Below are 22,476 nucleotides of genomic sequence, written 5' to 3' on the forward strand. Positions count from 1 at the left end.
AGACTAAGAATTTGCTGTGCCAACTGCCATATATTATTGTAAAAAAAAAAAAAAAAAAAAAAAAAAAAAAAAAAAAAAAAAAAAACCTTTCACTTTGCCCTCCCTCATGGCTTAGTTTTAACTAGAATACTGAAATACAAAGTAAGGGCAGGAGCCAATAGTTAAGAGATATGTTGGAGATGAGTTGTTTTTTTTTTTTTTTTTTTTTAAGTTATAATGTAAGCAGCTGCAGACCCAAATGAATTGTCCATTAGCCACCAACATTACTTAGGGGGCTTTGGACAGTTACCAAAATGTAAACTGATTTTTGAAGAATTTTAAGCTTGACGATCTGGTTAAATAACGTTATAATTATTATAGGGTATACATAAAGTGGTCAAATTTGAATCCCAATCAAATAATCTTATACCTACTCTATACTTTATTTTCCATTATATAGGATTATATTTTTCTAAAACTACAACCAAACATTAAATCCATAGGCTACAACTAAACCCGAAGACAGAAATGACCCAATGCTGCTTTATAACAAAATGACAATGGCTGACCTCCCAAAGAACTTTTCTCTAGAGATCAATCAGAAGGTAAGTAGGAAGGTTTCAAGTTTAGCATGCCCTTTTCCTGTTCCATCTCCTGAGATCACAGCATTACATTTTCTTTATTAAAATGATTAGCTTCAAAATGATTTTCAGTGACACTGTTTAATTTCATGAGAAGTCCTGAGGCAGGGGCAGCTTTAAAATTGCTTTTTCTCTATATAAGTAGAATGAATTTTAGAAGCTAAATTTCTTTTAAGGGAAATTTACAAAATTTTAGGTACTGTATCAGAAAAGAGTTTGGAGAAGGTACAGACCTTTCTGGGAGCCCGCTACATTGTCATTCTATGGAACTGAAAAGCAAGAAGACACCAAATTTCCTTTTAATTCTTAGAAACACACAGTTTACACATAAAACTTTGCATGTTCTCATTCAGTCCCGCTATGGAGGTGCTCAGAGTGAAACTCACAAACAGAGTCAGAAAGTGAAAGAAAACCTGTCTCAGAGTCTACTAACTACAGGACCTGCTTATTTTTGTTAGTTTCTAATACTGTCTTGTGTGTGTGTGTGTGTGTGTGTGTGTGTGTGTGTGTGTGTGTGTGCACGCGCACGTGTTGGTAATAGTAGTAGTAGTTCTGTATAGCTGGGACATGAAGACATGTTTAGAGAAATACATTTAAACTCCCAAAACCTCTTTATCCTAATTCTATAATAATAAATGATCTGATTGCTTTTTAGTGAGTTAGTCATTTCGTAAATACATCTGTTGATAAAATGTATTAAATAAATAGGTTTTGAAAGATGGGTCCAAAGCCCCAAAGGAAAGCAAGTACTTTAGCCTGACACTTCCTGCACAGTAAAGGGCGTCTGTGTATAGAGATGAGATTCTAAGATACTAAGGCTCTTAGACCTTCAATTCCCACATAAGGAAAAATAGACCAGATTCCATCTTTTGGAAATTCTCCCCTTAGTTCCTGAAGTTTAAAACTTGTATGCCTAGCTATAGGACTAAGGTGAGTAGCTCCAAAGCACGTCCCTTTGTCAGGCTCCACGGCATGTCAGCTGTAGCAAGTTCTAGTCACTCTACTGGGTACACTGCTGCATTTGAATGAATTGTTCATTAATATCCACCATCAAAATACAGTTTGTATAAACTTGCATTTTCGTAAGGCAAGGAAGCTTTATTATTAAAGTTGTATTTTTCTTCTTTTTCAAAAAAATTTTTTTCTTACAGAAAAGATGACAATGAGCCTAATTTCTAATTGTATGCTCTGTATGCCAAACAGATTTGGTATTGCTCTTAAATGGTTTGGTTAATTCTTCTAAGTAATCGTGCTGCAGAACTAATATTTATTCAAAAGTTGATTGAAACAATTGACCAAAAAAAAAAATCTCAAAAACAAACTGAGTATTATATTAAGCATTTTTCGATGCAGCAGACACCCTTTAGTGTGTGATTTTCTAACCATAATTCTTGGAGCCAAGAAGAGAAAGCCATAATTACTAAACGTTTTATGCCTGCTTTTTCCCCAGCCATTCAGCTGGTCAAATTTCACAAATGAGATCATGTCAACTGTGAATATTAATATTCAAAATGAGGAAGAAGTGGTTGTTTATGCTCCAGAATATTTAACCAAACTTAAGCCTATTCTTACCAAATATTCTCCCAGGTAAGTATGTCAGAGTGCCCACGTCCTCAAAGTTTACATTTCATATCGGTCTTTAGAAGCTTTGCAGCCTCATCTTTTTTGTTGCTGGGTGGTGGGTTTTTTTATACAGAGATCTTCAAAATTTAATGTCCTGGAGGTTCATAATGGATCTTGTAAGCAGCCTCAGCCGAAACTACAAGGAGTCCAGAAATGCTTTCCGCAAGGTGAAGACAAAATCTCTCTTTTCTTAAGACTTAAAGCATAAAGAGATACATGGTTACAAATGCTTGCCATGTAAACACTAGAATGTGCTGGTCATTCCCAAGAGACAAAATGCCCAGACTTGGTTAATTTGCTCATGTGTAGGAAGAGGTCACTGTTCCTGGGCTTTGTCACCCTATGCTGGTCTATTCTGGAATTGTGAGCTCATAGCCCTGTAAGGAGTTAACTGTGTACTTGTGCAGAAGCATACTGCATTGATTTGTTGTTGCCAGTGTGTTAAAATCCATTGCAGAGCCACCTTCGCTAGTTGATTTGATTTTCAGGTGCACATAGCACACTACCCATATATAAAGACAAGTTTCTTTGTCGATAGGCTTTGTAGGGAGTATGCCAACCTGAAGCTAGAAAGCCAAAGCCTTTTGCGAGGCTGTATCTACATTATCTCAGCAATCGTTTCAGTCCTGGTGTAAAGAAAGCGGGCAGTAGGAACTGAGGAAGAAGAACCCTAACATGCTGCTTGGTGTCCTGGCAAAGAGTAACCGCTTGAAAGTTCCAATTTCTCCACTAAAAATAAAATCAGCGCATTTTAATACAGGGCTGGGATGTGGCTCACTTGTGTGCATGCCTGAGCATCATTTTTTTAAAAGCCAATAAACAAAGAAAATAATAAACCTGGTAGCTCACGCCTGTAGTACCTGCACCTAAGAAGTGGAGCAGATCAAAAGGCCAGCATCCTTCTCAGCTACATAGTGAATCTGAGGTTAGTCTGGGCCACGTGAGACTTTGTCTTAAGCAAACAAATAAATAAATACTGCAAAAAAGCTACTTCACTCACTTGTCATTACCTAAGCCAACCCCTTATTGATAATATATATATATATATATATATATATATATATAAAAGCTTCACTTAAAACATTAAAAGGAGAAATGTGTTTCCTGGTGTATAAGATTTCCTTTCTGTTCCTTTATTGAACATTGCTTCACATTTACATTTGTATAGCGGGTCCAGTGTTGTATTTTCTCTCCCAAAGCTTTCCTGAAGGTTATTAACTTATAATAGCTAAACGTTCTACTGGGACATGCCTCTGAAAAGATACCTTGTTTGCACAAGCCCCCCTTTTTTTGAGTAAACAATCCAGTCAGATTACATTTTATTGTAGCTTAGGGACAACTACTCTGCAACGAGAAGCCATGAGCGCAGCAGGAACTTCAGCCAGACAGAAAGACTAGAGTCTTGCAAACTGCATGTTCTGGCTGTTCACCAGCCCTGGATCCTGGTCAGATGCCATTTTTCCTTTTCTCTTTTATAGGCCCTTTACGGCACTACATCAGAAACAGCAACGTGGAGACGGTGTGCTAACTATGTTAATGGGAACATGGAGAATGCTGTGGGGAGGCTGTACGTGGAAGCAGCATTTGCTGGAGAGAGCAAACACGTGGTAATGCTTCAGCACAGCTCAGCAGCGCCCAAGTAGCACCCCTGAGCAGCTCATTTGTTTGAGCAGCAGTTACAATTGTTCCTGTTCTTGCTTGAGTTTTAGTAATTAGGCAACGAATCTGTGCGTTGTAAATATGCCACTGTTCTCAACAGCTCTCACCTTGTACCTTTTCAAAGGCTAGTTGTGTCTCTGCCTTCATGTTGTGTAACTGAGACTACTTGTCTGACTCCCAGAAGCACTGGCTTTAATGTACACAGTTATATATTAGACTTACAAAGTCGTCCCTTCCCCAACTAACCACTTCTTTAAATACCAAGAGAGTAAGCCGCAGTTTATTTGAAGTACCAGAAAGGCATCCTGGTTTCTAATTGCTACTGAAATTAAGACAACAGAGCTACGGGCATAGTAAAACAAGTTATTGAAATGCTACTTCTTGCTTAATTGAAACACTGGTGACAGTTAAAGCTAATATTCTAGTCTTCTAAGAAGGCAGCAAGAATCAGGACATTCTGGAGATGATTTTTAGCTTTGCGTACGTAATAAGATCTATTTAATTGGAAATTTTTTATCATAGCAGTCTTGCTTTAAGATATAAAAATCCCACATGCTCATGTGCATCCATTTGTTTAGGGTCACATTTCATCTATAAATTTACATTTCTTAGCATACCGTTGCATCTATAAAGGTAGCACACAGCTCTTTTTAAAAAGATTGTAATGAAGAATGAACTCATGGACTGTTTCGTTATCTTAGACTACTAATAAGCTAATATCTTTTTGCTTTGAGGTTGAAGATTTGATTGCACAAATCCGGGAAGTTTTTATTCAGACTTTAGATGACCTCACCTGGATGGATGCTGAAACAAAAAAGAAAGCAGAAGAGAAGGTAAAGGCCAGCCAGGGTCATTTAAAAAAAAAAAAATGTAGGAAAAGATTTAAGTTTAAAAATATTTATAAAAAAATGTAATAAAAAATGCCCTAGAAGCTCAGCTGGTAAATGTTTGCCTTGTAAGCATGAGGAGCTGAGTCCTATCTTTAAAATCCATGTTTAAAAATAATAAAAAAATAAAAAATATAACTAACACTGTATTAAAAGAAATAATAGGTATGGTGGCACGCCTTATGAGTTCCTGTGCTGGGAAGGTGGAGATGGGTGTGTCCCCACTGTTCACTAGCAGCCAGCCTGCTCGCTGAGTCCCAAGACAGTCAAAGACTCAGTGTCAGAGACGGACGGTGAAACAGTAAATAGAAACAAGGGAATAATTAAAATAAATACATTTAAGATAATAACATAGAACTAATAATAAACAGTGGATGAATATGAGGTAGATATAAAAGAAAGCCACTTCCCTCTCATGCAGTTAAATGTCACTCATTTAACCCGAGAAGCACTGCAGTGACTTTGGGGAAGAAAGGGAATATAACAACTGAAGGAACCAATATTCAGGAGTGTATTAGCACAAAGCTCATGGAGGCCTCATCTGTTTTCTCAGTTGAATCAGTGAAGTGGAAAGATAATTATATCCTGCAATATTGGGAGCACTAAATGTTACCCATTCTATAAAATTGAAAAGTCTACAGAGAAAAAAATTATAAACAAAACAAAAACATTTACACACGGAGCAATGGCTTTTGTCAGTGTCCATAGGAAAACTGCAGCCTGGCAGGCCAGACAAGGTATTGGGAGCTAAGTTCCAAGCCTGTTTTTATTTTTCCAGCTAAAGCAAAGGGCCATTGCAAAGCACACTGTTGGGGCTGTCAGGCGCTCCATTTGGAAGTAGCACATCAGGCTATTTAATTGCTGGTTATGAAAGTGTGATGTTTGTATGTGAAGGCTGCCGTTATGGAGATAATTGTATCTCCTCTTCCAATGTCGTAATTTTTACAGGCCTTGGCAATTAAGGAAAGGATTGGCTATCCCGATGACATCATTTCCAATGATAACAAACTGAATAATGAGTATCTTGAGGTAAGTCTCAACAGTGGTACACAGGGCTGGTGGCAAAGGTAGCTCGGCAATGCCCGACACTGCAAAACAGCCTAAAGCCACGGATTCCGCTATCGCTATCTAATACCTTTAATCCTGATACCCAAACTTAACTTAACTTTCCTTGTCACCGTAGTAGATGGTTTGTTTTCTCTGTATTTCACTTTAATAGTAGCAAGAAGAACATGGTATCCTGCAAAGCAGTGGTTCTCAACCTGTGGCTTACAACTCCTCTGACAAACTTCTATCTCAAAAAAATTTTTTTTACATTATGATTCATAACAGTTGCAAAATTACAGCAATTGAGTAGCAACAAAAAAATTATGGTTGGGATCACCGCAACATGAGCAAGATTCTTAAAGGGTCACATCGCTAGGACGGTTGAGAACCACTCCTTCCGTGTATCAGAAGTCATCTAAGTAATGAGTCCCAGGGTTACCCAGGCTACAACAGTCAAAAATCCTTCTAATTAGTATCCCTGTGGGTATTGGACATTATGCTTCTATTAAAACCCAAATGTAACTGAGAACCAAAAAAAGGTTTTGCTCTCCCTGGTAGTTTAACTGTTAAAAGGGGTGACGTTGTTTAAAGACCCTTGCTACCTGTGATCAGACTTGGCTCACATGGTCATTGCTATCCTGTGACCACCATGATGACGTGACACTTTGGTCACAGCAGGTGACATGCCCCCAGGTCGGAGATGACAGTGATGACTGCTGATCATCCACCAAGTATTAGTGTCATGTGGAGGTTCACATGCCAGAATGCCCACTCATCCTTTCCCATTTGCAGAAGAAGCTCTTGGTTTGGTTTTGTTTGCTTGCTTTGTTTTTGCTACAAGAGTGTATGGCCTGAGCACAGAGACAGAATCCAAGCTAAATACCTGGAATCAAATTCCAGCCCTGTTACACTTTTACATTTCAGCGAATGACCAGAAATATCTCCACCTCACAGTCCTACTTTAAAATGCTGATCTCGGCTTTTAGGTTACAAGATTATCAGAAAGATCAAATAAGTGTAATGTATATTTAAAATGTTAGAACAGTGCCAAGCTCAATGGGCACTAAGCAAACAGGGTGCGGTTATACACACTTACGGTCAGGACAGTGACATCAATATTGTGGGGCTGGCCTGACCTTTGGTTTCATTTGATTGGTTATCAAAGAATACGCTGAAATTGTGATTCAGCTAGAACGAGACTGAACCACATGAAACAAGGCTAATAAATAAAGCACCCTTGCGTACCGTTAATGTTGTTTCTTAACTGTAGTAACTTGTTTTTTTTTTTTTAACAAAACCATGATGGTGTTGGCATTAATATTTCTCCCCCAAATCTTTTACACAATGCAGTTGAACTACAAGGAAGATGAATACTTTGAAAACATAATTCAAAATTTGAAATTCAGCCAAAGCAAGCAGCTGAAGAAGCTCCGAGAAAAGGTGGACAAAGACGAGTGAGTATAGTTTATTTTCTACTAGACCTTCAAACTGCTGGCTCAGGTTCCTTGACCACTGCAATACCTCTTTCCTCAGAAAGTATAGGAACATGTAATCATGCTGTATTAACAACGTGGGCCAGGAACTTCAATCAAAGCCTTTCTTCATAAGACATCCTTCTCATACTTACCTTCATCTCTTGAGAGGCATCATACATTGTCATCTCCTCTAACTATCATTTTTGTGGACGAGGTTCTCAGAAACATTTTGGCTTAATGCAACTAAGCTCTTTAAGCCTGTGCTTTGGCCTTACTCTGTATCCAGAATATTCTTCTGCTATCAGTCCCTACTCCCTTTCTATTAGCCAAGCACCCCACAAGCCCACCTGCTTGCTTCATGTGATACTTCTTTTAAGCCTGCAGAGGCTACACAGGAGATGCCAGGGATCATTCTGAACAAATGGCCTTTGGAAACTACTAACCTCAGTGTGCTAGCACTTCCTACTGACTGTTAGTTTTGACCTTTGTTTTTTCACCTTGATAGATAATATCTGGGGCATTGACCTGCATGTGCCCTAAGTGCTTGAACCCACAAAGCTGCTAAGGTTGATCTTCTTCCAAGGCCTTTAGCCCTATAAAACTGGAGCCATTCTCAGCACCTGACACCAAGGGCAGCTACAATTATAATTATTGAATTACTGAGCAACTGAAAGCTGAATGCTCTACCTTGTTTTGAGTATTGACTAACAACGTGTTTCGTTCCTTTTCTCTATAACTACTATTCTAGAAAAATGACTCGTCTACTTGTCACCGGGTCCTAGGCAAACAACAGCAGAAGGTAGATGATGTGTACAGCCGAAGCTGCACAATGCAATAATCTGTATCACAGGGAAGAACTGTGCCAAGAAAGGCCCCAAATGCTTTAAAGGAAGCTTTACTACAAAATGCATGTACTTCAGTAGAACCCTTGGCATCATTTCCAAAGATTCAGACAGCCCCAACTACAGTGCAGCTCCCCAGGTCTTTGCCATCCACTACCAGCTTTTTTTCTCGCTCCATTCTTTTCTCTGCACTGAATGCAAGCGCTCAAACATCTCGCTTCACACTGGAATCACATGGGCAACATTTAAAAGAAAACACTGATGCCCCAGCTCAGTGGTACCCTAGCTCAGTGATGCTCCAGATCAGTGATGCCCCAGCTATGTGCTCCTAAGTCATGAGCATTTGCCCTGAGACTGGAGCCCAGGCACTGGAGTTCTTCCTAAGCACCACCCTCTGAATTAGTCTTCTTTTGCAGCATTCTCTTTTCATATTTACTTAAAAAAAAAAGATATGTCCCAATGTGATATTTTCAATTTTTTGAAATTTATTTTTGTGTTTTAAAATCGCCAGAAATACTCTGGCTGTGACTGCATTAAATAGTTAAGACTGAATCCTATGAGACGTATTTTAATAACTGTTTCTTTTATTTCATTTGAGTTTCTCCCCATGAAAATTTCTGACTTATGTGGCACTTATTTATTTATTTTAATTTTTAAAATTAATTTATTCTTGTTACATCTCAGTTTATCCCATCCCTTGTATTCTCCCATTCTTCCCTCCCTCCCATTTTCCCATTATTCCCCTCCCCTATGACTGTTCCTGAGGGGAATTTCCTCCCCCTGTATATGCTCATAGGGTATCAAGTCTCTTCTTGGTAACCTGCTGTCCTTCCTCTGAGTGCCACCAAGTCTCCCCCTCCAGGGGACATGGTCAAATGTGAGGCACCAGAGTACGTGAGAAAGTCATATCCCACGAAAGCCTTCACGTACCAGGAGACTGGGACAGAGGGGAGGACATCCTATTGGGACTCTAGATGAGAGAAGCATGGGAAAATAGCAAAGTAGAAGGATCCAGAGGGTCCTAGAAACCTACAAGTAGAACATTATGATAGGCAGATTTGGGCCCAGGGGTCCTGCTCAAACTAAGGCACCAGCCAAGGACAATACAGGCGGTAAACTTTAAACCCCTACCCAGATCTAGCCAGTGGCACTTATTTAATAGGAAAAAAATCACCATTGTCTGTTTTTTTTCTTTCATGTGTCATCAAGTTCAAGTTCTGACTCATGTGGCACTTCTGTAATAGAAAAACAGTCATCTTTGTTGTTTCTTTGTTTCATGTATCCCCAGGTTCAAATCCTCACTGACACTCAGAAAGACAAATCTATAGCTCCCACTTTGCTCATGTTGCCTGAAGTCACATTGGTACTTGGACCCTCATCCCAAAGGCTTGTAGGAGGAATATACATTCACACCCACATGGAAAGGATAGGGTGGAGAATATGGACTATTATCAGGTTGTGTGATAGGGAACTTTAGAGAAATGTTGATGCATTAAAATTGCAAGTTACTAACTAGTCTAAATAATTCAGTTAAATAACTAGTCACTCCTAGATAATGCCTTTTCCCACTCCATGAGCTCCTGGTGCATACATGCATACACTTCTTGAGGTCCACCATCCTTATTACAGATGAATATTTGAATCTGCCCCAGAGCCATCTGCTGAGCTCCACATTAAATACCTAGACGATTTGCAAACATTTCTATGTAGTTAATAGCATTAACCACACACTAGCAGTATTCTCCACTTAGGCAAAAATTAATCTTGTTCCTTGTATCTGCATATTTTTTAGAAGCTTCCACCCTATTCTCACCCAGACAGAAACCAAGGCCTCATCTTGATCACTCTGGATTGACCTATTTCAGCTTTAGTGCTAATTCAAATCTTTATCCAAATAAAAGAACTCCATCCACTTGCTGCTAGTTAAATATTATATAGGAATGTACAAGCTGCTTTGTTTAATCATCTCCTTTTTTTTTTCCTTTGAGACAGGGTTTCTCTGTGTAGCCTTGGCTGTCCTGGACTCACTTTGTAGACCAGGGTGGCCTCGAACTCACAGCAATTCACCTGCCTCTGCCTCTCGAATGCTGGGATTAAAGGTGTGCGCCACTACCGCCTGGCCTTCCATTTTGCTTCTTTACCACAGTTTCTTCTGTTGTTTTCATTTTTAAAAGAAAACTTTTATTTCCAAGTATCCCATGTTTTCCTTTCATCCTCACACTGCTGTCCACCAGGGTCTCGATGACACAGCTTAAGCCATGTTATCTCTGGATGAAACTTTCCCAGCGATTCCTGTTGCTTACTTAGAGCAGTAAACAGGGACCTTTGAAATGGTCCAAAGTTCCCCTAGCTCCCAGTAGCTCTCCATAATAACTTCATAGTCATCCCACCTCAGTCCGAAATTCCCACTGTATGCCGTGCTTCGAAACTACCCATCCTTCCCTCACTGCTTGTAGTATTCTTTGTTCTTTTGTTTTGATTTTTTTTTTTTTTTTTTTTTGAGACAGGGTTTCTGTGTGTGTAGTCCTGGCTGTCCTGGGGCTTGCTCTGTGGATCAGGCGAGCCTCAAACTTACTGAGAGCTTCCTACCTCTGCCTCCTGAACGCTAAGCATAAAAGTGTGCACCGTCACACTTAGCTTGTGGCCCTACTTTCTTCCTTTGTTCATCTAACAGGAGCCTCTCCATGGCTTGATTCAAGGGCTGACTCTTTATTCATTGTACCTTGGCAGCTTTCTGTTCACCCAAACCTTGCAAATTTCAGTGAAGGCACAAACACGCTTGATATTGTTCAAGACATTGACTTGTGTAGAAAGAAGAAGCCAACATCCCCCAGTAGAACGTGGGCCCTTCATGCATGTCGATAGGGTGTGCAAATGCAGGAGACAATTTGTAATAACGTTGGTAAAGTTAATTCAGCGGAGAAAAATAAAAATGCTTCCATCTTCATATTGCATGTCCACAGCTGGTGATGATAGACATCACTGCGGCTATTTTCTGTTGAACAATTTTTAAAAACTTAATCTCAAGGAACGTGCAGGCGATATGTCCAAATTAATCATTTGGCTAAAGAGCCTCTCTTTGTCCTTGTGAGCAGCTCACACCTGCAAAAATCAGGGATTTGGATAATTATAAAACTTCATATGGTTTCTAGATGCCTATGCAGGTTTTTTTTTTTTTTTTTATCCTGAACATGATGCCTCCTGAGGATTTAGTGCAATTGCTGAGGAATTTCAAATATGTCCAGCTATGAGAAAAATAGCACTGAACTGGGAGTATAAGTGCTGGCAAAATTACTAAATAACATCTAAAATCATTTACTTCTTCTAACATGATTATTCACTTAGACTTAACAGAACAAAAATAAACATCCGGGCCTAGGGGATATGTGCTCACAAACAACAAAACAATAAGGGTTTCTTATGAGGTTTTTAGATTTTCATACTGACATTAAAAAAAAACCTAATTGGTAAATCATTCTTATAGAGACTATCATCTAGGAGTTAAATTAATAATGAGTCGAACAGAGTAGCCAAAATGATAATCACTGACTCACTGGATATCTTTCTTGCTCCATGCCTGCTGAGCTTTCTGAATGGGATAATCAGATAAGGGTGGACTGAAATCAGTAGGCTCCTAGAGATTACAATATAGGATCCAGATGTTCTGTAATTCCACTTAACTGGGACCTTTCAGAAGAACTGTGGTACTCTCATTGTATATAATCTCTTGAGAGGCTCATGCTCAGATGGGGTACCACTCTGGTTGTCACAGCACTCAACGGCTGCAAAGTGGCAACGCCCTTCCTCCTCCCAGATCATGGGGCAAGCTGAGTCAGTCTTTCCTGTGTGGAGCACTCATTGATAGAGGCAAATGCTTGTCGAGTGCCTATCGTGTTCCCAACATTGTACTGAGTCCTAGTGGCTCAAGTTAACGGCAAAACAAGGGCTGTCACTCTCTGTGTGAAGCTGCCTTCACAGACAGTGCCCCTGTCTCAGGTTAGGTAAATCCAAAGAGTCACATGGAATAGAGGATGTTCTGGCTCTTCCCTGAGAGCTTGGGGTTGCCTGTTATCAGGAAAAGTGGATTCTCCCAGTTCTTCATCAAGAGGATCTTGTCCTCAGACAATTTCAGACATCAACTGTGCCTTAGTTACAGTCATTATTCAATTAGTGTATCATGCGGATCAGCAATTTGGTGGTGGAATTTGATGGGAAGGCAAGCAGGCCACCTTTCTCTTTCACACAAATATATTTCACCAGTTGTATCATTTACTGTGTACCTGCGTTAGGACAAAGAGTTTAGTAACTATGTAGGGACTCGGTTTGTATAACTGCAGACCGAAGGTACCATCTAAACTGTCAGGGTGATCTGAAAGATCAGTGAGAGCATGTGGGAAGCATTTGAGAACAAGCATAAAAGATTATAGCGATCTGAGACCTGCCCAGGAATACTTGAAGGAGGCACAAAAATCTATTTATTGTAGTGCTGATTTCAAAGGAGTTGCTGTCAGAATAGATGTTGAGAATTCGAACACTTCCAAGGAGAAGGGTATTAATGGTCTTGTTCTTTATTTTAAGCTTTAAAGTTCCTCACAGTGGCTGAAAAGAGGTCTACTCTAAGTGCTTTTGCAGTCCACTGGGTTCACTTTATCTTAAAGGCTATTGAACTTTGATGTCCATATCTACTTCTCTTGCCTGCTGTAAAGCCTGTGCCCCTTCATTTCATCACCACCTAGCTTCCTCAGCATAGAAAGAGATGTAAGGCAAACACCTGGCTCCACTCTCAAGCGTATTTTAGTGCTATACGTCCAATTTGGAGTGAGTCTGTCTTTGAGGACCACAAGTTGATAATTTAAAAAAAAAAAAAAAACAGAGAAAAATAAAAGCTTACCTGACAAAACTGCATTTCAGAAATTAAAATTAAATAATAATTATTATATAAAAGTTAAGTTCTTGCTTACCTCCTTGCTCCATTCCAACCACACAGCCCATGCTCACACATATCCAAACCACTGGTGGCAGGAAGCGAACTGGAGAACAAAGTCTTTTGCTTCTTCTCCTACATCTAATATTGCATGGTCTGGCCTGTACATTTGGAAGGCTACCTATGTAGACTTTCTTGAGGTGGCACACAGTAGGACTACTGTAGAGCAATAACACCTCCATTTGTTTCTGATTTTGTTTTTCTTCCTTATGTGCAGTTTATCTTCCATGTGCTACTGCCATGGTTGGAATTTTCTGAGTTTCATATATAAAAGCATCTCTGTTTAAATAGATGAATTGAAGTCAGCGGGACTTAGGATTTTTGTTCCAGCACTATTAAATTTAAAAATTATTTAGTTTATCCCGTTAATTTATCAGCCCCATTGATATATGAGGCGTTTCATAACTGACCACAAGTATCCGACACTGTTTTTTGTTATCATTGCTATAACTTAAGATGCAACAATTGTTGTAATTATAGTACTTCAGGTTCTGACTATGACCTGGGTCAAAATGCCCTGGGCTTTTGAAGCTATATAATTCTCCAGAGTGGACTAAGGACATATCATTAAAGATTTTGATAGAGAAAAAGGCACAATAGTACACACTAGTGTTCAGTAAGCCCTACCACTATAATTCTAATTTTATGGTAGTGTTCAAGATCATAAATAGCCACCTATTTTTTGGAAGATATAATTCGCAGTAGACATTTTAATATGTAAAGCTTTCCCTGCTGGAGAGTTACAAACATTAATCAAAATGCAATCTTAAACTCCTTAAAGTAATGGACCAGAAGGGTAAAAGGCACTAAAATAAAAGGGATGGAACTTATTTTTGCAAAAGCAGTAATAGTAGGTAGGGGATATTGTATGAAGTCCATCTTGTCATGTCTGTGTCATTTAGTCCTATGTTTTGAGTTACCTGAAGCATTAGTTTATTATATCTAGTCATTGACAAGCTCCCCTCCCACTGCCCATCTCAGGATAATGTTTAATCTTAAAACAATTGCTTTTTTTTTTTTTTTTTTTTTTTTGAGACAGGGTTTCTCTGTGTAGCCTTGACTGTCCTGGACTCACTTTGTAGACCAGAATGGCTTCAAACTCACAGAAATCTCCCTGCCTCTGCCTCCCCAGTACTAGTATTACAGGCATGCACCACTAGCTTGGGCCTTAAAACAGTTCTAATTGCCACTTTCCCTACTTTACTATTTGGACTTTTGGTTAGTTCAGAGCCAAATAATTTAATAATGAGCATTTGTAGTTACCCATAAAACGCACAGTTATTGCCAGCAACTCAGTATTCACAATTAAGAAAGTAACCCCAAAGTCACTGAGCATGGAAATTTTTATGAATAACTTTGGTCACAAAATTTTAATAATTACAACCTGTTCATTTCTAAGTCTTATTACCACATTTGCTATGAAAGGGTTGAGAATACACCAGGAATATTTTTCAAATCAGGCAACAGTGCTTTCTTAGAATTGTCTGAGCTCTTTGTCCATGAGGACCCTTTCACCAGCTCCAAAGTACTTCACTTGAGCCCTAGTCAGGGTACCCATGTGAACCTATGCAAATGTAGTCTAAATACATCACTTTCCCTTAGCTCCACTTTTGTCCACACAAACATCTTCCTTGTATGTTTGTTAGTTGCACTAATGAGAACCACTTATTCTGTGTAGTTCTGATTTCTCCACTTTAATCTAGTATCCCGGGTTTATAAATACTTGCCTTTCTTGTGAGTCATCACCAATTGTGTAGTAAGCAAGTGTCATTTAATTAAAACAATAAGATATATTCTTGTAATAATCAACTTGCAGGAAATGTTAAAATATTCATGGCTCAGCTCTGACGAAGCTAGGGAAGATTTGATACATCTTCTCCATCCTTCTTAAAGTGTTTACTGTATTAAAATAACAGCAATAACAAACTAATAGGAAAACACATGGAAACCATTCTTTGCCGTTTGCAGGCTCATTGTTTTCTAAAAGAGAAGTTCATGAAAATATGAAAGAGACTGCTGTAAAGTCATGCATCCTTTTATGTAACGTTTTCATTGCGTTATTCAAAAGACAACAATGTTCACATGGTCGATACATATTGGTCTCTGCTAGTTGTTTTTAAGAGATTAAAATAGTGCTTAAACCTGATACCCACAATAGTTCCTGATATTATGACTAATATGCTGACTTTGTACTGCTTACCTGGCATTGCAGAGAGGTCTGATATTGAATTATTGTGCTACTGTCATGTGCTGCTGGCAGGGTAATAATGGTGGCACTGGCTGTCGCCCTGACGTACTAAAGAACAGTAGTCCGTGGCTGTCTTAACTGTATGTGGGAATGCTAAGTAAGAGGTTATCTGCGATCAAGCAGTGCCCACTTAATAAAGTGGAAACATAGTGTATATTGTTACGGTGGGACTGGTACTTACGTTGCTCACAAGTGCAAAGTGCTTCATGATTGGCAGGCATCTTCCATGACATCGATGCAGAAAGACATGAGAACAAGAGCTCCTTTCAGCCCTTGACTCATGAGGCCAGTGTTTACTCCCTTCTCTATTTAACTTTGTTATAGTCTTCTGTAACAATTATTTGTGACCTGTTTTTTTTTTTTTTCACAACTACAGTCTTCTATATTGAGGGCCTTTGTTTTATAGACTCTAAACTCTGTGTGGAGCCTCAGTCAGGGTATGGACTAACAGACAGACAGCTCAACTTAAAAACCACCTGGATTTTACTTTACAGGCATACAAAATTATACCTTTCCTCGATTAGCTACAATGTTGCATTTTTATAAATATGTTTTAAAATATGTCTTTTATTTGTCATCATGTATATGTGTGTGGGTATGTACACATGGGTGCAGGTGCCCTGAGAGGCCAGGGGCATCAGATCTCCTGGAACTGGAGTTACAGGCACTTGGGAGCTGTCTGATGTGGTTGCTGAAAAATGGATTCTGGTCCTCTGAACGAACAATTCCTACTCTGAACCACTGTACTATCTTTCCCAGAGTTGCATTTTAAAAACAGGATTTAAGGAGCAATAATCTGAAGTCCTATGTTTCAAGCTAAGATACCTGAGCTCCCAAAAGGGTTCATGTGAACTGAAAATGAAAAAATTGAAAGCTACAAGAATCTGAAGTTTTACTAGCCTATGTTTTGTCTATTGTCAACTATTTCAGAACTGTTGGAACAATTTAGTATCAAAACATAAAGTTAAAAACATTTCAATATAACTTTATCCTACTACAGCTTCTGAAAAGATGCAATAGATTTTGTGCAATCAGCTGGGCGTGGTGGTGCACACCTTTAGTTCCAGCACTTGGGAGGCAGTGCCAGGCAGATCTCTGAGTTTGAAGCCAGCCTGGTCTACAAGAGCAAATTCAGGATAGCAAAGCTGTACACAGAAATCCTGTTTCGAAACACCAGAAACAGAAAAAGAAAAAGAAAATAAAAGATTTTGTGCCCCTACAAAAATCCATGCAGATGAAGTAACAGATTGTACACCAGGATTTATGTTGAATTTTCAAGTAATAGAAATGTATTCCGATGAGTTTTAAGTCTAGTACGCTAATGTCAATTTGTTGGTCATATTTCGACACAGAAAGTTAACATTCACTTTTGTGGTAAGGAGACTGAGTAACGTAATGGAGTATCTTTTGTAACAAGTTCTTACTTATGCCTTCCATAGGTGGATAAGTGGAGCAGCTGTGGTCAATGCATTTTACTCTTCAGGCAGAAATCAAATAGGTAAGTTATATTCCTAAATAATTCATTAGTATCCCTCAGCTTTCTCAGCCCATGGTTTGGTGTATGCCCAGTTTTTAATACCCCTAAAAGTAAGGCTGATGCTGAGTCATTGGTTCACTTCTTGAAGTATCTATGTTGTACCTGTTTTGATTGTAATGGGAAAATTAAAATTAGTCCACACCAAACTAGGTAGTTGTTTCTTCCAATAATATCCAATCTGTACCATAAATGGTTTACCTTATTCCTATCTACTTTTTGAGAGTTCCTTTTAAAAATTATGCCAACTCTTAGGCTTACTGAGCATTGGCCCTTTAAAGTTTTGGAGCACCCAAGAGACAACTCTTTGTAGACCCAGTTCTTGGTAATTCACCAGTCTGGCTTTAATGGAGATTCCAAAGCTTCCAAGGAATTTAGAGGGTTGAGAAACCCTCTTAGTGCCTTAGTAGCTTCAGTTGTAAACTTAACAGAGACTCGACTTATCTGAGAGGAAAGCCTCAATCAAATTGGCTGGTCTTTGGGCAGTTTGTCTTGATTGTTAATTGATGTAGATGGGGCCAGTGTAATACACAGTACCACCCTGGGCAGGTGATGCTGGCCTATAGCAGAAGCAAGCTAAGTGTGAGTATGAGAGAGAAGCCATCAGGCAGCACTCCTCCTCCTACGTCACTCAGTGAGAGACCGTAACCAAGAGGTGTATGTAAAGCCTTTCTTGCTGTAAGCAACAGAAAGGAAACCGCAACAGCTGGATTAGACTTTATCACAGGAAATTATGGGAAACTACTTTTGTTTAAATTCGAGAAAATAACTGTCATTACTAATAGTAATATCACAAAATATGATTGAAACGAACACATGCAAGACTAGTAAGATGACTAAATGAATAACTTCAAAAGGCATAGATACATTTTCTCTCTTTCTGGGAAAACCTGGCATATTTGAAGTCTATTTTTCTTACCTAAGCAGACTCGTGTGTGTGTGTGTGTGTGTGTGTGTGTGTGTGTGTGTGTGTGTGTTTCAGAGTTTTACCATGTTGACAGAAATACCCAGTGTATACTGAGAAGTGAAACAGTAGAGCAGGCCTCTCCACAGGGACTCCTTTATGCTGAAATGTGGTGCAGAATTAAAAAAATGAGACTCCCAGCATTGTTTTAATCTATTCCTTTTAACTCTCTAAGTCTGTAGTAAGCATCACTTTTTAATAATCTGTTACTGATTTGAAATAGAAATTGCTAAAGCCTCTTAAGATATTTATCATTACTTAAAAACAAACCTTAAATCCTGTCTCTTTATTTTAAGTGTAGGTACCCCTTCCCCTGTGCTTTTAGGCTTCAGAAGAGACATAGAAGAACATTGTATGCATTTCCTTTTAGTATTTTTATGGCTTTTGCTTTTGAAATAAAACTTTATCTGTCACTTACTTTGGTACATGGTATGAAAATGGATTACATATGAAATCTTAAAAGGTTATTCTTATATAGCAGGTAGACACTAAGATCTACATCTAAGCAAAAAAAAATCAATTAGCTCAAAGTCTAAGCTAATAGTTTCTAAAAAGAGAAAAGATTATTTCAACCAAACAAAATTTATTTGACGATCAACTCCCCAGCACCTATATAATCAATGCTGGTGTAAAATATTTCTAAAACCAATTGGAAACTTTCCTCAGAATGGCTTTTTCACTGGAGATTCTTCACTTGGGCATCTCAAAAGATGAAAGATAGATAGATAGATAGATAGATAGATAGATAGATAGATAGATAGATAGATATTTCTGGCCATTAAACCTAGGGCCTTACACATGATGCATATGTGCACGCACGCGCGCGTGTGCGCACGCGCACGCGCACACACACTGAACTTCATGCCCAGCCCCTCCCCCAAACTCATCATTCTGTCAGTGTGAGATCTACATCTACGTCTACATCAAAACTCGGTTAGCAGAATTGCTTTTCAACATGAAGTTAGGCGGCTAGGCATTTATTTCTGTATCAGGCCAGAAAATACAGCATAATTTCCTTTCAATGGTGTGCAGAAAGACCCTAGACATTGCCAGATCTGGTACTGTCTCACCCTCAGATTTCACCTGAAAGCACACTTGAGCTGTGTCTGAAATATCTTAAGGTTGAGATGGCTTGAAACTTTGAAGAGATCAGGGTACAATTACTAGGGCAGGGGTAAGTGTTCAGGCAGATAGGAAGAAAAAAATTTTGTTGACCACCATTTCACTTTTTTTAACTGACTAGCTGACAGCTGTGATAATGCACAAGTGATCTGTCAGTGACTAGCAATACTGTTGTGTTTACTAGTCAAGCAGTGAGCTTAAAAGAGAAAATTCCCCTTTAAAAAAAATGAGCTGACCAAGTTAAATGAGCTCATAATCCGCCAGGCTGAACTTGAAGACTAGTATTAATATGAGCCATAAAAATCCTATCACTTATTTAAAGAATGGCATCTAAGGCTGTAATTAAGTCAGCTGCATCTCTGTGGTTAATGTTTAGCCTTCATAGCACATTTCATAAGAGCATTTTATATAATGGGTGGATTTTAATCAAAGTACATAGTGTGGGAGATAATGCTCAGTTTAACTTAATAAAGTGCCGCATATAATTTTTATACTTTCAGCTAAAAATAATCTATTGGCAGTCTTTCTCTGAGGCAGATACACGTGAGCTATGACTTTCTCCAAAATTCTCCCAGGACAAAGGTTTACTTTTATTATACTGTCATTTGAATGTGGTGGCAATGACAACTTTCCAACATAGTGAAATATCTAAAGTAATTGCTTAGACTGTTTTAATGTTACCTCTGTAAATATCTAATATTTACCCCTGAAGCTCTTCAAATGGTAGGTCATTTTTACCCTGTTTAAAAAACATATTTGCTACTTTGTGATAACTAGGTCTTAAATTTCTCTTCTGTTTTAGTTACTTAAGATCAGGGTTTTTCACTTATATTCTTGATATCCTGTGTAGGAAAGCCTACAAAGGCAGAGATTTGCATATAATATACGCTCATATTACGGACTCTTTGTCAATTCCAGAACATAGTGTTGATGTTACCTAGTAGGGACTAAAATTTTAAAACATGAAATATGTATATATATATATGTATATATATATATATATATATATATAAAATGAATTATATACATCCATCTTCATTCATTTCTAAGGTCAAGGGTTACCTATGTATGCACAAAATTGGACCAAAACAATGGTCCCTTTGCATTAAATAGAGACAATATATTACAAGAAAAGAATAATTGAAACACATTAGTGTATTTTACATACCGGACATTTAGCTGGAACATTTGTTGTAGGAAAGCAAATGCAAAGGACTACAGAGGGAGTGGACATTAGAGACCAAGAAAGCAGGGAACTATGATGCCATCTAGGGTGAGGAACAGGATGCTGCTCTTTGACCACCTGCTGATAAATGATGACATCCCAGTTCCTTAATCCAGCGCCTTAGACCGCTCGGCCACGCTACCGGTGACATCCCAGTTCCTTAACAATTTAATCTGGCTGCAGAATAGAATAAGAGTGTAGATCAGATTAGGATAGATTATAGGTGGGTCAGGAAGTGAGAACATCTCTTAGGAAATTAGTCATTCTTGCCATGAGGAACAAGTGTCAGGTAAGATGCACTGTCAGACTTCCCAGAAGGAACAACAAGATGCTCCTATGTGTGGTGTGCAAACTCTGTAAAGGGAGAGAAGCACCTGAGCTCAACAGAAGAGGTTCCCTGCTGGGGCTTGCACTTTGTTAACATTATCACTTTTGCTAGGTGCCATTAGGAAAAATAATGGGCAAGAGACAGGTATCTAGAAAGAAGAGTGTTTGAAGTTTGACACAGTCAAGTGTTTGTGAGGCATCAAAATGGAGAAAGTTTTCAACTTAATACAGATGTTATGCCAAATGCAAAAAAAAAAAAAGAAAAGTACTATTCATTTATCTACCAAACTTTTAAAATAAAAATAATTTTATTTTTTGAAATTTTTGTATCTAATAAAGTTTTTAAAGAACAGCCAACACATTTCTCTGGGTACTACTTACATTCTAAGCACTGTCTGGTTTAGGGGTTCTAGAGATAATGAGTGTAAAAGCAAAAGGGACCAAAGAGTACATAAGAAACTGTGTGTACAAACCCATGCATTTCTAATCTCATCGGTCTGAGATTTGGGGGTCCCAGGATAGGAATAAGCAAACCAGATAAAGAAGGACTCCCGCTATAAACAAGAAAATAAACAGAATTGAAAGTAGTCATAGGAACCCTGGTGAAAATAAAATAAGTTTAAATGATGGAGGGATGTGTTTGACTTAACGGCAGTTTATTTTAGATAGTACTGTGGACAGATATAATTTCAGAGCTAGCATTGAACAGAAATGTATGTTACTGAGTAGCTCGTCCTTCCAAATATTTATACAAGGGATAGGGCTTGTAGTGTATATATTTTTCTTGCCCCAAACTCCTTACAGAAAAAAAAATCAAAGAGATTGGCAGGCAAACTGTGATGAATAAATCATAGGGCATGCACAGCACTGGCTCAGTCACTTTGCCACCATCAATAATAAATGACTGTGTTGGTTTCTGTCATACCAGACTTTTGCTATCTGCCTGAATGGAACTGACACAGTGGAAAACAGGTTGGCAAGCATGGTGCCATCACTGATAATGCCACAGATAATCTTCCCAAATCTTCTCTCATCTTCTCTCCTACAGTCTTCCCTGCTGGCATTTTGCAGCCACCCTTCTTTAGTGCTCGGCAGTCCAACTCATTGAACTACGGAGGCATCGGCATGGTCATTGGACATGAAATCACGCATGGCTTTGATGACAATGGTAAAGTCTAGGTGACATTTTTCCTTTGGCAGCGATACATCCTCCTAGGTTTAAGAGTTATAATTTATCATTACAGAACTCCAGTATATTGCTGACCTAAGTCTAACTACATAGCCAGTAGTCTATGTAAGATGTTTCTTAAAAACCTCAAGACATTAATAACGGGCAATAGGAAATGTGTGCTTTATACTCTGAGAGACTAAGGCAAATATTCACATTGAGAAAATACAATGATGTTCGCCCATAGCAGTAACGGTGCTTACTCAGTCCTATTGCATTTGATTTCGCTTTCCAGGCTCACAGAGGGCAGGGTCTGTGTCTCAGATAAAGCCAGAGACTGTGATTCATCCAAGTCTCTGTTTGTGTGGCGCATCAGCTCCCTGCAGTCAGAAACTTTGTGGGTTTTTTTTTTTTTCATTTTATGCTTAATACACAATTTAGAACCTTGTAGACAGTAGACATTTAAATTTTTATATGCTTCCCTCAACAACCAAGAAGATTTACAATTTTAATTACAGCCAAACAAAATTGAAATAAAGACAGGGATATATAAAAAGGCCATAACAAAAACTGTTAGAAATTTTAGTTCATAAAACATGGAACAGACAGAATTCTAGGAAGCCAGAGAGAGGAGACAGGAAGAACTGCACCTTAAAGAGAGTCTTACTGTGGTCTCTGTTAACTTAAGACAGTTTTAACCAATACTGACTAATAGTACTCCCATTTTTCAAATGGAAACACACAGAGGCAT

The 22,476-nt window shown here is 38.6% G+C and overlaps 1 protein-coding gene across 2 annotated transcripts in view; it reads left to right on the top strand.

Moving 5' to 3' along the window:
- Mme (membrane metalloendopeptidase) overlaps window positions 1-22,476 on the top strand; it is an 85,309-nt gene that overhangs the window by 48,660 nt on the left and 14,173 nt on the right. For both annotated transcript variants that reach the window (XM_051157244.1, XM_051157243.1), the window contains exons 10-18: window positions 483-584; window positions 2,071-2,207; window positions 2,317-2,410; window positions 3,722-3,850; window positions 4,637-4,735; window positions 5,738-5,818; window positions 7,187-7,290; window positions 16,825-16,883; window positions 21,606-21,725. In XM_051157244.1, coding sequence (XP_051013201.1) covers window positions 483-584; window positions 2,071-2,207; window positions 2,317-2,410; window positions 3,722-3,850; window positions 4,637-4,735; window positions 5,738-5,818; window positions 7,187-7,290; window positions 16,825-16,883; window positions 21,606-21,725 — 925 coding nt within the window. The remainder of the gene's footprint in view (window positions 1-482; window positions 585-2,070; window positions 2,208-2,316; window positions 2,411-3,721; window positions 3,851-4,636; window positions 4,736-5,737; window positions 5,819-7,186; window positions 7,291-16,824; window positions 16,884-21,605; window positions 21,726-22,476) is intronic.

This window comes from Acomys russatus, chromosome 15 (assembly GCF_903995435.1).
Source record: "Acomys russatus chromosome 15, mAcoRus1.1, whole genome shotgun sequence".
Lineage (NCBI taxonomy): Eukaryota > Metazoa > Chordata > Mammalia > Rodentia > Muridae > Acomys > Acomys russatus.